This window comes from Mesoplodon densirostris, chromosome 13, assembly GCF_025265405.1.
Source record: "Mesoplodon densirostris isolate mMesDen1 chromosome 13, mMesDen1 primary haplotype, whole genome shotgun sequence".
NCBI lineage: Eukaryota > Metazoa > Chordata > Mammalia > Artiodactyla > Ziphiidae > Mesoplodon > Mesoplodon densirostris.
This window is the reverse complement of record NC_082673.1, coordinates 52,016,929-52,032,875: the sequence shown is the minus strand read 5'-3', so window position 1 is coordinate 52,032,875 and position 15,947 is coordinate 52,016,929. Positions and strand designations below refer to the sequence as shown.

The window sequence follows — 15,947 nt, the reverse complement described above, 5'->3', positions numbered from 1 at the left end:
TCTCTTTCCATGTGGTTCTCTCTACAAGGCTGCTCACAACATGGCTCCTCCCAAAAGAGAGTAAGAGTGACCAAGACAGAAACTGCAGTGTCTTTTATAATCTGATCTCAGGAAGGACATGCCATCACATCTGCTGCATTCCACTGGTCACACAAACAAATCCTGGGAGCATATTACACAGGGCATAAATGCCAGGTGATAGGGATCATTGGGAGCCATCTTGGAAGGTGGTTTACCACATAGCCAAGTACCCAAAACAATGAACTAGCCCAATAAACACTTGCTAGGTTGGACTGAACTAACTGGTGGCTGGCAATTCAATCCAGTTACAATGTTCCAAGACTTTGATGGGTGACTGGTTAGGTCTCCCAAGTTCAGTTGTCAAGTTACCACATACCGGAGTAGAGCTCAGTGATCGTGCACCATGGTAACTAAGGGATCAAGAGGAACAAAAATACGACTGTGTTTGAACAAAACATACCAGTTCATTAAATGTGAATGTACACTCATGAATGACTAATGGCAATATGTAAATCGCAGAGATGTTCTCTTGCCTAACCACCAATCCTTCCTCATTCAGAATTAGTCAAGTCTCCCACCTATGAGTAGCTAGAAGCCAGATTTCAGCCTGGCATGGCTCCGGCTAACATCGTTTTGTACTTCTTCCTCCCACCCCTGCCTCTACCAACTCTTGCATCCCATGCCTGCTTGGCTAGTCTTTGCCATCTCAAGGAGTTCTCTAAATATATGCTAGCTGCAAGGATGCTACGGCCATTGTGTACAGTTGACCCTTGAACAACAAGGATTTGAACGTGCTAGTCCGCTTATATGTGGATTTTTTTCAATAGTAAATACTACAGTGCTACTTGATCTATGGTTGGTTGAATCTGCAGATATGGAATCACAGATACAGAGGAACCATAGATCTGGAGAAACCAAGTATATGGAGGGCTGACTGTAAGTTATACCCGGATTTTCCTGTATGCTGGGAGGTTTGGGGCCCCTAGTCCCCTTCTCGTTCAAGGCTCAAATGTACTATCTACCTAAGGCTTTTTCTGCAGTTCCTATCTTTCTATCTCATCTCCCATCGTGGAGATTTCAACAAATGAATTGGGAAACTGAGGAACTGCATACCTGGACACTGCAATGCACTCCTCACTTGGCACACTCTGTGGGTGGCTCCATTCCCTACGTGCTAGACTAACTGCTGGCCTACATCAGTCTTTGCTGCTTCTTCTGAGGATCGTTGTCTCTGCTTTGCAAGGGCTCACTTGTCTATTGGCCACTTGACAGTCCTCGGGTCTTCTCAATTCCAAAGGGATCATTCTGGTTACACGGAGAGGCTGGGCAATGTGATGTGGTGATTAAACATGCAGGCTCTGGAATATACAGGTATGGCTTTGTTTGGTGTGTGATGCTGGACAGGTTACCGTGCCCTTTGCACTAGGTAAAATAGGAGAAATCATACTTCAGTTTGTTTTAAGGATTGTATTGGTCAGGTCCTGGTAGGAAACTGATTTCACCTTACATTGTTCAAATGAACGGATTACTCACAGAGGTGTGAGCAAGGATGAGGGAACTGACAGGGTTGTTGAGGCACCCAGAGACGAGCAGCAGTAGGAAGCCTTTACCATCCCTAAGGCTGAAAGGACAAAGGGAGGAATAGCATGACTTGAGCCCACTGAGAACCGGAAGTGTGGAAGAGGTGCAGCCCTAAGGGGCTATAGTGTGCAGGGACACAGCTAAGGCTGGAGATGTAGCTTGAAACATGGAGAGAACTAGGAAGAAATATCCCAGCATCTCTCTCATCCCACCCTCCAATCACCTGTTGGTGCTACCCACTGGTTGGATGGAAATGATAATCAGAAGACAAGCGAGGGACTTCCCAGGTGGCGCAGTGGTTAAGAATCCTTCTGCCAATGCAGGGGACATAGGATCGATCCCTGGTCCGGGAAGATCCCACATGCTGCGGAGCAACTAAGCTCATGTGCCACAACTACTGAGCCTGCGCTCTAGAGCCCGCGAGCCACAAATGCTGAGCCCGTGCACCACAACTACTAAAGCCCACTACTTGAAGCCCACGCAGGTTCTAGGACCTGCGTGCTGCAACAAGAGAAGCCACTGCAATGAGAAGCCCGTGCAATGCGACAAAGAGTAGCCCCGGCTCGCTGCAACTAGAGAAAGCCCGGGCACAGCAACAAAGACCCAACGCAGCCCCCAAAAAAGAAGACAAGCAAGCCTGGGAGGTGCAGCCTGGAGGAGCTTCCAGGCACACAGGGCAGGGCAGAGATGGCTTAGAGAAGGGGTTGAGGGGCCAAACAGAGACTAGCAGCACAAGTATTAAATGAGAAAGCATAGGGTATATCTTCCACAGGACCTGGCACATAGTAAGTGCTCGAGAAACAGTAATCGTGGTTACCATTAGCATTACTAAGGCTGCGAGGTCACTGGACTTTCCCATTATACCTGAAGCCATCTTTGCCCATCTAAGCAAGAGCCACAGGTGTGTGACTCCACAGTCATGAGGCTTGGTTTAGTAACATACTCTCTCTGGTCTGCTCAGTCTCACAGCTCTGTTTCTACTGACACCAGGGCTTTAATGATCTAGTCTCTGTTTTCATTAGGTGAAATTAGGCTGTTTAACTTGTCCCCAGATTTGGAAGAAAAAATAATTTCTAAGCAAATTTCCTTTGAGAAAACTGTCCATCTGGTCAGTTTCCCTTTCCATGTGGTCAAAGACTTTCCTTTTTCCCTCTTATCTAATGAGCCAAGACAAAATGGTCACGCTAATGGAAACTGCCTTGCATTCCAACTGCTGCTGTCCTAGCATAAAATCCATGATTGCATAAGGGCTTAAAAGTGTTTTTTAAAATCCTTTATGTCACCACTATTCAGCTGGCTGCTGTTTTTCCTCTGCTTTGCTTTCATCCCTGTCACTGGTCCAAGGTGTCAGAGGATCTGATGCTCCCTGCCCCCATTACTGCCTCTAATCACATCACTCTCTTCCTTCTCTCGCCTTTTCTTTTTTCTTTCCCTTAGATCTGTCACGTTTCCCATCCTTCTCAGCTTTTATGCTTGAATGCTGGCCTCTTCGTCAACACTGCCAGCCAATCAAATTGGTCTTGTCCTTCAAGGAGACAGATTGATTAAATCACCGCAGATGAGATAAAATCTTTGGTTCTTTGACTCTTCTTGGCTGCTTGTTGTGGCTCAGTGCTCCAGGTCTGAGGTTTCTGAAAGGCTGAATAGGACCACTAACCTCCTTGCACTGTAGTAAAATCTGATTGTTTGGGTTGGTTGAGCATGTGATGCAGGCAGGAAGTACGTCAGTGAACTGGGTATGGCTTCGAAGAGCAGAGAGGTGTGGCTCTAGGGGAGGGTCTTACGGCCCCCTTGGGGTAGGAAGGTGAACCAACGCGCCCTTGGGGTAGGAAGGTGAACCAACGTGAATTACTGAGCTCTTTTGGAGCTGGGTGCCAGGTGCTTCCAAACAGTAGCTAAAGTTCTTCGCAGGCCCTCAGGGGGCACGCCTCCCACCATGTGTATAAAAGGAGCTGGGGAAGAGGGCAAGGGTTAGATGGGGACCAGTTAGCAAAGTTTTACTGGGGGAAATGAACTGACTTTTGGGGTCCGATTGACTCACTTGACAATTGAGTCTTTGAGGTCTCTCCCAATGAACACAAGAAGCATTCTCCCATTGAGGGCTAAAGGTGTGATGGGCCAATTTGTATAGTGGTACTTTTTTTTCTTTTGAATATTCTTTGCAACAGGAAACTAGTTCAATTTTTAGAAATCATTGACTTTTAACTATAAAATGAAACTAAATTACAGGAATAAATTATTTCTCTGCATCTGGATTAATGTTAACTTCTGACAAATGAAGAATTTCTTAAAGTTCGCTTAGGTTTTTTTTTTTAATTGACGATATGTCTCTAATGTACAATAAAGTGGATGGAGAACATTTTTTATTCAACATTGTGTTGGCTCAGAGAGAGAAACAAAATCCACGGGCCCTGACCTTAAAGAACTGAAAATCTTGATGGACAAACAAGGTAAAGTTAAAAATTAGAACAATTTTAAACCAGATATGTGCATATTTTACGAACCTAAATATTGGCTACATAACTGAGTCTAAATTGTGTGGTTCTTAAAATATGTGCATTGGATAATCATTATTAATGGCACAGGAAATGCATGAATTTCATCATTCTTAATATATTTACTTTGAAGACTTATAATTTGAAAGCTATTTAGAAGACAATACTGTGTATTGTTAGGATTCAATCCAAGGTATAAATTTTGTCATAAGAACTGGGCTGACTGGATTTAATAAGATTAAGCTTGGCTTTCAAAGTAAATTCTGAATGGAACAAAGGAAGTGACCTTCATACTGTAACAAGTCAACTCAGATACCATTAACATGTCTTCATTTACCCAGCATGCCCAGGCCTCAGCTTTTGATGATCTGAAAAATTCTATAGTGAATAGCAATTGTTTTATTTATGATAAAGATCGTAATTAAGGTATGTTTACCTACAGACTAAGGATAGCAGTTACCTAGACCCTCTTGCTATACCCAAAGACAGAGCTAACAATAACCCATATTCAGGCATGTGTTTGACTAGTGAGCAGGAAAGCTTGTTCTAGGAAGTATTAATTTAGTTTAATAAAAGCAGAGATAATCAAGTCAGCTACACCATCCCAGTCCTAATTTAACAGTCAGCATTTAAGCCACTTCCTTCCCCATCCCTAATCATAGCAATGGCCGATGGAGTGACAAACCAGGACCATCAAAAATCGAGGTATTATTTGTCTTTTTCTTATAGGATAGTCATTAGCTCAATCACTTAATGAACTAAATTAACTCAACAAGATTATCAGTGGGAGAGGTACAGAGAGGTCATTAACAAAGGACCACACCCTAATCCCTCCAAATTTTTCACCATGAAACATTTTCATCACTTGTTTAAAGGGCTTTTTTTTTTTTTTTTTTTTTTTTTTGGCGGTACGCGGGCCTCTCACTGTTGTGGCCTCTTCCCTTGCGGAGCACAGGCTCCGGAGGCACAGGCTCAGTGGCCATGGCTCACGGGCCCAGCCGCTCCACGGCATGTGGGATCTTCCCGGACCGGGGCACGAACCCGTGTCCCCTGCATCGGCAGGTGGACTCTCAACCACTGTGCCACCAGGGAAGCCCTAAAGGGCATTTTCTAAAAAGTCCTGGCATTTTTTAAAAAGTCCTAGCATTAAGGTATGGAACATAAAACTCACCTGTAATCAATCACATCTGCAATGTTAAATCTATACTTCAACCAAATAATATCCCTGGGAATTGCTAACCTAAAAGTTAGCTCTAAAAGGGGAGAGGAAGGGGGCTAATAATGCCCGTCAACAATGGATAAATTGTGATATATTCATACTATGGAATGCTACTTGGTAATAAGGAAGAGACTAAAAATACACTCAACACAAATGAATCTCAAAAAAATGAACAACCGTCAGATACAAAAGAGTACATATTATATGATTTCCTTTGTATGAATTTCTAGAACAAGTAACACTATCTATGGTGATAGAAGTCAGAACAATAGTTTTGTGGGGAGGGATTAACTGGAAAGTGGCATGAGGGAATTTTCTGCTGGAGTAATGGAAAAGTTCTATATCTTGACTGGGTTGTGGTTACCAAATCTCAAACTACACATTTAAAATCTGTGCATTTTACTGAATGTAAATTATACCCTAGTTTTTTTTTTAAGTACTATCTATCTAGAGGATCCTAAAGTTAAGTATAATCTATCCCCATAGAAAGCATCTAATGAATCTTACTATTAATTAAAAACCAACACAGGTCATTCAGAAAGCAGGTATGAAGCTTTAATTCACTGTGGGCATTTCTCTGACCATTCTCTATATTATATATGAACTTTTCACATTTCTTCACACAGATACAAGACAGTTTTTTTTCCCCAAGTACTGTGTACCATACCACCATTCCATTTAACTAGCTAAGGACGTATTATAAATACCATGAGCCACTGACTACATACAGAAGTTGATACATATGTTAGAAAGTATAAATTTAAAAAAGTTTAAGAAAGGCTAAACACCATGAAAGTTTACACATATTCTTTAATTCTAGATATCACATCACAGTGACAACCAATTGTAATAAAATCACAACTTCTTTTAGATGATAATATTCATATTTCTAACATCCAATTATTTTCATTTCCATTATTTTCATTTCCACACTGTTAACTCCACACTGCATTTTCATTTCTATAGAGAGTAGACAGGCTTTTGGACTGCAGACCAAGTTTCTTGTGTAATAATAAGAATTACTATCTTGATCATGACCATGGGAAACCAAATTTATATATACTGTACTATACAGAGATGAGACTTTACTAAGTATAAGATAATGTGGAACTCTTTAGTGGTGGTGTTCAAGAGAAATTCTAACAGTAGCCTGAAAATGAGTTTTAACTGCTACTGCATTCTACATATATTTCATTAAAAGATGAAGTCTCGGGCCTCCCTGGTGGCGCAGTGGTTGAGAGTCCGCCTGCCGATGCAGGGGACACGGGTTCGTGCCCCGATCCCGGAGGATCCCACATGCCGCGGAGCGGCTGGGCCCGCGAGCCATGGCCGCGGGGCCTGTGTGTCCGGAGCCTGTGCTCCGCAACGGGAGAGGCCACAGCAGTGAGAGGCCCGCGTACAGCAAAAAAATAAAAAAAAATAAAAAAAAAAAAAAGATGAAGTCTCTGTCAAAACATTTATAAATAAGTATATAGTACAATAGCTTTTCCCCCTCCAAAATACTGCCGGGGAGGAAAGTTTCAAGCTGACTCAAGGGGGGGAAAAAAAGGAAAAAAAAATAGACCTCAGAAAACAAACATTATATGGTCCTCCGAGCTGCAATCTTCCTGAGTCTATTTTCAATTGGAACAAATTTTGCAGCCAATTCTTCCTTGCTTCAGTGTCCACAGTCCAGAGGGAGTCCTTGAATATCTAGTTCATATTCTACAGAAATCTGAAAGGACCTAAACACCCCTCAACTAATTACACAAGGGAAAACCGATCATGTTTTGTATTAAAATCTATGTGAAAATCAAACATAGTCATAGCCATTCTTTTATCAGTGATGCTACAATAAGTGATGAAAATATATGCACAGCTGTACATGGATCACCATTAAACACAGGAACAAAATGCCATTTGATGCATATTAAATAAGCTCCCTTAAAGCCAATTTGAATATATGTATTTTCATTTACTTTGATACAGCATTGGAAGAGACTGCATATAATTATGGCGACTGCTGCAAACAATACTTGATGCTGCTAAGTGTTCCATTAAGCATCAGGCATGCACAATACTTACCTTTAAAAATTTCTCATGTATATATCTTAACATTCCTATTTATAAGCTACAATATGTTTAAAAGCATTTAGTAATTTTTAAACCAATTATTTTAATTGACCTACATCTAAGTGGGGAAAAACAAAAAACTTCCTCCTCGTTTCAGCACCCAAAGGTAATATTAAACCTTACTCCCCAAAATTATATATTTAAATTTATTTTATATGTGTCATCCTTAAAAGTCCAAAAGTGATGAAAATTATTATCACTACTAAATTAGAAGTATGATTTCCCAGCAGCAGTCTACCCAGCACACACAGCATGCCACGCTTCGGGGGACTACATGATAAGAGTGACGTGCTGGTGGCTGCAGATGACAGTAATTGAACATATCAGTCTCTTCTCTTCATTCTGGATCTTTTATTTCAAACTGAATAAAGCTTTTCATTAATATAAACTGAAAAAATTATTTTTCCTTTATTTAACATCAATAAGAGTAAAAACTAAACACCTTTATTGTCTTCAAGTGTGTGGCAAGATAGAAAATGTTTCAATCACATTAGGTAATCAGGGGAGGGGAAGGGGGTAGCATTTGTTTTTCCATTTAAGCAGGATTCCAGTCAAATAAGCACACACACTTACAAATTCAGATTACTTGGTTCTCGGTCCTTTATGGCTTAAAGCACTGGATTTGAAAACTACTTCAGGTTAAAATAAAGTTATATGAATAATGCATAGGCTGTATATCTAGGAGATCATGCAATAAATAAATGTTCTCATGTACAGTGAAATCTTGGTGATGAAAGCGGTCTGCAGCTGTGTAATGTTTTTTCATTTTACCAAGAGAATATGCCCAGCAAGTTCCTTGCTTTGGGCCTGTTCAAGATCCTGTTTGTAAGGTCATCCTGATTTTCTCAGATTGAAAAAAGAAGCCAATGTCATAAGACATCTGCAGTAAGGAACTGACGTGCCTCAAGTGCAAGTGCTGTGAGGTCCGAGTTAAGCAGAAGGAGACTCAGGATCCTGCCACCCGGATACAAAGTCAATGTGGACTACTTGGCTGACTAGAGTATCAAATGGGGAAATGCTTAGAATGACCCACTGGAAATGTTTACTATATTAGTATCTTTTTAAAATCTATCTGCTCTTTAAATCTATTTCCTTCGAGAACTGCCAGAGTTAAGACCCACTCACTGTTCCTGGTGTTGATATGCCCCCACGACATGAGAATTGAACTGAACTACAATGATTGTAATGTCATCCCTGTACATCCTAGCAAGCTCTTCAGGAAGACTAAGCATTTTGGAGAGGCGCTCGTGATCGACAGCCCCAAACTCGTTGTTGCCCACAGCATGGCGAATTAGATGGGTTGCTGCATTCTGATCCTCAAATACTGATGACATCTTGGCTCTCCTTTCTGTTAAAAGGCCATGCATCTGTCCCAGAGTCACCTTATAGCCACCAACAGCTATTGGCTGTTGGTGATGCATGCCTGTTAGGTACTCGCCCACAATCCTAACCACATCCTGCCTATGCATTGTCTCCCACAATCCATCAGTCGCCAATACCAGAAATTTATCCTGTGGCCTTAATCGGTGGTAAGTTACTTCTGGCTCAGCAGTGAGATAAGGAGGTGTGTAATAATTAGGAGGGATAAACTTGGTATATTCGTTGTCATTCAGCTGGTCTGGGCCAGATTCTATCACTCTCTTTTGAAGGTCAATGCTCCATTTGAACTTTACATCTCCAAAAGCCCTAAAAGGCATCAGTAAGCCAAGTAGCCGATCCTGTTTCACCACACTCTTGGCCTCATTCTTCGGGTGCTCCAATTTCAGGCGTTCCACTTCTCTTTCATTCTGAGCATTGTGGTCATTAGATAGAGTGACTGCCGACCAAGAGCCGTCCTCTTCCTGCACGCCCAGCATGGCTCTGCTATCACCAGTATTGGCCACATGAAGGTCAACACCATCCACATGGGCCACACAAGCTGTGGCCCCAGAAAATGCCACTCGAAGCACCAGGTAGTTGAGGAAAGAATTGGGATCACCGACTTGAGCCTCCAAGGAGATGTCATTATCAAGCCTCTTGAAAGCATTAACCAAAGCCTCCTTAACATCAATTTCAGTCGACTCCCCAGTGTTCAGGTCTATAAGCTCTTGCCAGTAAGTCCTCAAGCTGTTGAAATATAATTTGGACGCCTCCTTACTGAAGTAATCATTGGGATGCTTGTGCCACTGGAGAATGGGGAGCAGTGCTCGACCGCTCTCCACCGCATTTTCAATCTCTAGCAAAGTCTCATGGGGTAACAGAGAGACAGCAATATAATAAAAGAGTCTTTCACTGACCGCCTGGGAGCAAGCACAGCCTGCATGGCCGTCGAAAACCCCCAAAAGCATCCCTCTGGTCTGCAAGCAGGTTGCTGCACTTCTCCGGTCCTCAATGGGTGCATTCGCAGGCAGCTGATTGCTGTCAAATCCAAGGACAGAACTGACATTTTTGCCATCAAATTCTGGCACTTTGAAACTGTATTCATTAGCTTTCAGGATGCTGTTGACTTGTGGGGGTGTAAGGTAAAATTTCTGTGGTGTGGAAGCATATCTCCTTCCTTGGGTGTACTGCCACCAGCTCTCCTTTGGCCTATAAAAGGTAGCATATGCCGGATGGGGTGTGTATCTCAGGCGACTCTGAGGAATGTAAGAGGGTGAGCAGCAGAGATGTCTGTGGTGGCAGTAACACGCAGTGCCATAGATTCTGCTCAGTTCACAATGACGGATCAGAGGGAAAAACAGTTGAGTTGGTGCTGGCATGGCATCAGAGAACAGCGGCAGGCTGGAACTTCTGACTGGGATTCCTAGACAGCAAAAGTTACATTCAGATTACTTAATCTATTTTTGCTTTCATAACAAATGTCTAGCAGGTGAATCCACAGGCTCCCTGTGCCTCCTAAGGCACTACATTTTACACACATATCATGTACTATTTCTACAGGATATACTCTGCTAAGCACACCTCCCAATCACTTATGGAGCCAGGATTGAAATGTCGTCGAGCTTTACTTTTCTCTCTTCCTTGTATTTCTTTGTGCAGCAGAAACTGTGCAGAATGTACAATAGATCTGGCTGCGGAGAGTGGAGGAGACGAAGGTTATATAACATGATGCAGTGGCAGTCTACCTGGCCAATCACCCTTCTCCCTATCCTTAAAAAAGGCCGTGGATCTCCCAAATTGCACAGGGACTTCTCCCATTTATGGAGATCCTGTTTCTAGACCAGTGGTCAATTGTTAGCATTTGATACACATGGCTACTACCATAAAAGTGTTGAGATGCAGCCCTAACCTGTGTGTATTCATGAATTATTTGTAAGTTATATACATATGCTACTACATTAATATAATGTTCATTATAACCTGTACAAGAAAAATTTTACATAATGAATAAAAATAGAAGTTCCAAAATGCCCTCCCTGCATCCTAGTAGATGGTCTTGCAAACAATGTTTCTCCAGACCACTGTGCCAATGTGGCAAGTTTAGGGACGTAGGTCTGCCACCAATTCACCACATAATCCTGTAAAAGCTGGATCACCGCTTTGAGCCTTGCTTTCCTAAGCTGTACGTGAACACATCAGAGTAGATGCTATCTGAGCCCGCTTCTTGGACTCTGTGCCTTTATAAAAAGTGCACATTGAACTGAGGCTTTGATATCAAATGCAGGGTTCATTTATTTGTTGTTTAATTTTAGTGTATTCTTTGTTATAAAAAAAACCTAAGTATTCTAGCAGCTCTAAAACTTTGTTTGTAACGTAAATGGTCACAGTTCTGAAATTTAATTTACTTGCTACCGTTTTCCTCTGCTTATCAGCCATGAAAGAAAGCTACAAAAATATGATTTTCGTCTATAATGGACCCCAAGTAGAATTCACCCCTAGAAAAATATTTTCTCTTACATTTAAAAAAAAGGTTATCTATTTGCCCTTGGAAATTAATAAACAGTGAAATAGTAGTCTAATGGTCTAAGGTTTGGCTAAAAAAGGTAGAGCATTATAATCATGAATAAACCAAAATCATATCACATACTATGTGACACTGAAAACATTATGCTGGGCATTTATCTAGAAAATTTAATAGACATATATCATTAATTCAGATAATTTTTACAAGAAGAGAATCCCTCTTGTAACATATATTTCCCCTGAATTCTTGAGGTATTGCCTCAAAGTATTCATCTGGCCTATAAATAAACAGGCTTTATATTTTAAATAAGAAAACATGCAGTAAACAAAAAGGAATAAGGAATGTAAAACCATCTGAGTCTTAATATCAACTATTCCTTCCTAAGGTTGAACACATTAAGAAAAAATTTTAGATATCATAGAGAGTGTTAGAATATATTACATTATTTTCACGCACCCTCTTTTGAAACACAGTTAGAAAAAAGGTAAGTGGAATGCGGGGGTGGGCAGAGAAAACACTGAATTTGCTTCTGTAATAAGTGCTGTATAAGCCAGTCATATAGAACTCCTTTTGCATGTGATAGAAAGTACGGTTATTTTAACTACACTATTTAAGAAGGGATTTGTTTACAAAATTGAGGACAAGATTAGGCAATAGAAGGAAATGATTAGAATTTTGGAAATAAGATCAATAACTAAATAAGTATTCTGAAAGGCAGTCATGAAAAACAGAAATTCCAGAAGAACAGAAATCTATCAAGATTAACCACTTAACTAACAGCACTTCAAATTGAATACCTGAAAGTCATCCAAAGGTTAAGTGTACATGACTGAGCCAGGAGATGTGCTCAAACGTGGGGCCACATGACACTGGCTTCCAGATATGAATTATATCTCTTGCTAGGTTTGTATGCAGAAAGCACATTAACTTATTTCATGCTTTGTATAAAGATTTTTTGTTATTAAAAATGTAAATAGACACCAATCTTAATGAAAATAAATTTTCTCTGTAACTTTATATACGTTTGCATTTATACTTACTTTAAAACTTAAGAATCTTACAGGAAAAACATGTGTATTTCTGCATGGAATGTAGCTTGAATCAAAGTAGTGTGTGTGTGTGTGTGTGTGTGTGTGTGTGTGTTTGGAGGGGGGTTTGACAGATAGATGCATACCAGCATTTGGCTATATGATGTCTGATCAAGGAATAACAAGTCCAGGAAACCCACACTTTCCTTAAATTCCTTTGCTTTGACAATCCTCCTGCTTTTGTAATTGACTGCAAAATGAACTACTGTGGCAAAAAGAACCGATTCATGCAGCAGATGCTTTGAATAATACGTAAATTCAAACAGCAAGCACTCTAACATACATTTTTCCTTCAGGCATAAATTCTCGACATTAAAAACAAAAAAGCAGAGAGTGAATTTTATTAACTGTATCTTTCAGTTACTCAGGGGCTTAGCATATGGACTGAGACTCCCAACAAGCCTCCAAAAGTCAAATTCTTAGGGAAGTTACCTACTCTGTGATTAATGAACATTCTATCACCACCAATACAAGTAACATACTCTCTCCATCAGACCAGTTACTACTATAAGTCGAAGTACTTTCAAATGCTTTCATAAACCATTAAGTGAGCATTCAAAAAACTCTGTGAGTATCCTTCTGAATATCCTGTGATTCAACAACAAAACCCCATGAAATCAAAACTTCTGTCGACAAACTTACTAAATTAATGAAGTAGACGGCTCTTGATGAGGCAGGAAGAACAGCAGCAAGGTACAGTTGTGGTAAACTGAAGCACTGTCAAATTTTCCAGTTATTTCTGGCCACAATTTCACTTAAAAGGTCCTATCCCATGATACAGACTTAGCCACCTTATATGCAGCATCTTAGTCTCAGGCAGATTTTGCCAATTTTGCCAACGACTAATACGGAAAGATGAGCTGTAACCAGAAACAGGAAAGAGGTCCATCCATTCTTACTGATGTGCTCAACAGAGTTTGTGCCAAGAAATGATTCAACTTCATCAATAAACTCACAGAAGAAATTAGAGAATGCAATTACTGCACCGACTCCAGAGCTCTTTAGGTTTGCAAAGATTTTGGTGTAAACGAAAAAAATGCTATACTAATCATTAAATGTGTCAGAACCCCAGTTTACGTAATTTGATTGCATTAAACACCCTGCATAAAGACTCTCTGCGATTTTTCAGCATTTTGGGGCAATGTCTAGCCATTTCACAGCTCCTGTTATCTCTACATGAATGAAGAAACCGGTTGCCTTCGGAAGACATGAAGCCCCAAGCCAGCACTTGTTTGATTAGTTTCCTTTGTCCCTACCTGAAAATTGCCCTCCCTAAGGCATAAAAGCTATCCTGGTCCAGGATGCCTCTGTCCCCCTTTTTCTATCTATCTCACCTCGTAATTCCACGCCGACCCACCTAAAACCATCCACACACAAAATCAGTCATCATCCTTCCTGGGTACCCAACGCAGGTAGTTAAGTGAATACCTACCAATTCGTCTGGGCCCGGGACACACACACATTCTCCTGTCATCACAACACGGAGCCGACAACATCCACAACCCGCGCGGACAGCAGCAGCGACAGCAGCACCGGCCCATTGAAAGCAAGGCAGAGATGCTCATTAGAGGAGGCGGCGGCAGGGTAGGCGGGAGCGGAGGAGGGGCGAGGTGTCGCCCCAGCCCGGTGAATGGGGCTAGGAGGGGGGAAGAGGATGGAGGAGGAAGAAAGGGGTGGGGAGAAGAAGGAAACCAAACAAACAAACCCACCCCGCGGGAGAGGCAGAGCTACAGTGGAGGCGGCAGGGGCCCCAACGCCCGCGGAGGCGCGACCCGGGACCGGCCCGTCCATCCAGCCCGGGAGCGGAGCCCACGGGCGCGCGGCATCCTCCGCCCGCCCACGCCGCACCGGCTTCAGTCCTGAAAACTGAGGGTCGGCCCGCGGCGGCTGCCGGTGGGATCACCCTGGACTCGGGGTGTGTAAGGGGGAACCCTCAGGCAGTGACGCCGCGCCACCTGCGCCGCACCTCCCAGGAGCCCACCCTCCCGCGGGTCCCCACGGCGCCCCCCGCGCTGACAGCGGGCGCGGCGGGCCCGCCCACCACCCCGAGCCTGCGGCTGCCCCCAGCGCCGCCACGCCCGCTGCGGCCCCGACGCCCTCACGCGCACCTGGCGCTCCGGGGCTAGTCCCTCCGCACGCCCGCGGTCGCCGCTCCCCACGAGCGCCAGCCGCCCCCTCACAACTTTGGGCTGGTGGAGGAGGATTCCGGCTCGGGGCCCGGAGTAGGGAATACGAACCGGGCACGGCAGGGGAGGAGCCGCTTCTTCTCAACAAGGAGGCGGCCGCGGCGGCGGCACCTCCGGGCGGTCCTTCCACGCAGCCCGGAGCAACTCCCTGTAGCTCGGCCCCTTGCCCCAGCCCGGCCCACTCAGCGACCCTGCCCCGCAGGGCCGCCACCCTACCCCGCCCACACGTTCGGGCCGGAGCTCTTCCCGCCTTCCGATTGGCTGCGCAGTGGCGAGTGGGAGGAGAGGAGGAGAGCGGGCAGAGGCCCGGCGCGTGGGAGCGGAAGAGCCGCGCACTCCCCGCCGGCTTTGTGACGTCATGGGGGTCAGACAATCCCTTCCATTCCGCGCGAGGTGCCCATTGGTTCCGCGGGCCCGCTTCACGTGACCGCGCCCGCGCCTGGTAGCCTGGGGGAGGGTGGGGCTGCGCGCGGTTACTGGGTTGGCAGCGGAACGGGCTGGAGGAAGCGCCTGTCCCGGACCAGCGTCCCCAAGCGAGCTGGGCCCCGGGATCGGCTTCTGCCTGCCGGGCAGGCTTCCGCGAATCCCTGGCACCTCGGCGGGGGGCTGGCCGAGCTTCCCCCGCGCCTTGCGGGTGGGCCGGGGCTTCGTAGGTTTAGGCTGTTGGGGCGGCTCCCTGCCCAACGGGAAACTGCATTCGCTGCAGTCGCCCCTGCCTGGAATAACAAGGCGTGATAACCCGGGAGTATCTGTGGCCTCATTCATTTGATACTTTGCAGATTTTAGGAGTGCTGCCGTGGACGATGTTTTCTATCATTTTCTGGGCACCTCGCAGGGCCCAGGGAGAGGAAGGCGGTCTAAACAGCAGCAAGAGGAAGTTGTGATGAAGGAATTCTTTCCCCTGTAGAGTAGGTGTGTGCTCACGTTTTCTAAAGGGCTTTGAAATCAGTATTGACTTACTTGCCCTGAATGGTTACGAGGAAAAGGGTAGAATGCAGTCTGCATTTGTGACGAAGTGGGAAGAACCCTGGACTCGTGTCAGGACTTTCATCCAAGTCATTTCCGCTCCATAAGACTCAGTTTCCCCTTCTGTGAGACGAGTTGGATTTGGGGTGGTATTGGCAGCCTGGGGTTAAAGGGAAGACACGTCAAGGGCTATTTCACTTGCTTCTGTTCACACGTAATCCCCTCTTTATGGGAAATGAGTCACTGATAGTGGCTTCTAAAAGCTTCCTCGGAGATGGTATCAGGTAGATCATTGCACTTAACCCACCTACTGTTAAACAGTTTACTTTGATTTATTAAGCATATCTGCTTACTAGCCAATAAAGTTCATAAAGTGATGTGGCCTGGATATAAAAA

The 15,947-nt window shown here is 43.9% G+C and overlaps 1 protein-coding gene across 3 annotated transcripts; it reads right to left on the bottom strand.

Annotated features, from left to right (window-relative positions):
- Positions 1–6,122: 6,122 nt before the first annotated feature.
- On the bottom strand, positions 6,123–14,758 carry PDP1 (pyruvate dehydrogenase phosphatase catalytic subunit 1). 3 transcript variants are annotated; one of them, XM_060116370.1, is made up of 3 exons: positions 14,637–14,758; positions 13,832–13,866; positions 6,123–10,210 (listed from the first exon to the last, which is right to left on the bottom strand). In XM_060116370.1, the coding sequence occupies exons 2-3, from the start codon at positions 13,860–13,862 to the stop codon at positions 8,550–8,552; spliced, it is 1,692 nt and encodes a 563-aa protein (XP_059972353.1). In that variant the 5' UTR covers positions 13,863–13,866; positions 14,637–14,758; the 3' UTR covers positions 6,123–8,549. The 3 variants fall into 3 exon arrangements, with proteins under 3 accessions (XP_059972353.1, XP_059972355.1, XP_059972354.1); XM_060116372.1 differs by lacking the exon at positions 13,832–13,866 and having other exon boundaries at positions 14,637–14,747; XM_060116371.1 differs by lacking the exons at positions 13,832–13,866; positions 14,637–14,758 and adding an exon at positions 14,508–14,630.
- Between the last annotated feature and the right edge of the window lie 1,189 nt (positions 14,759–15,947).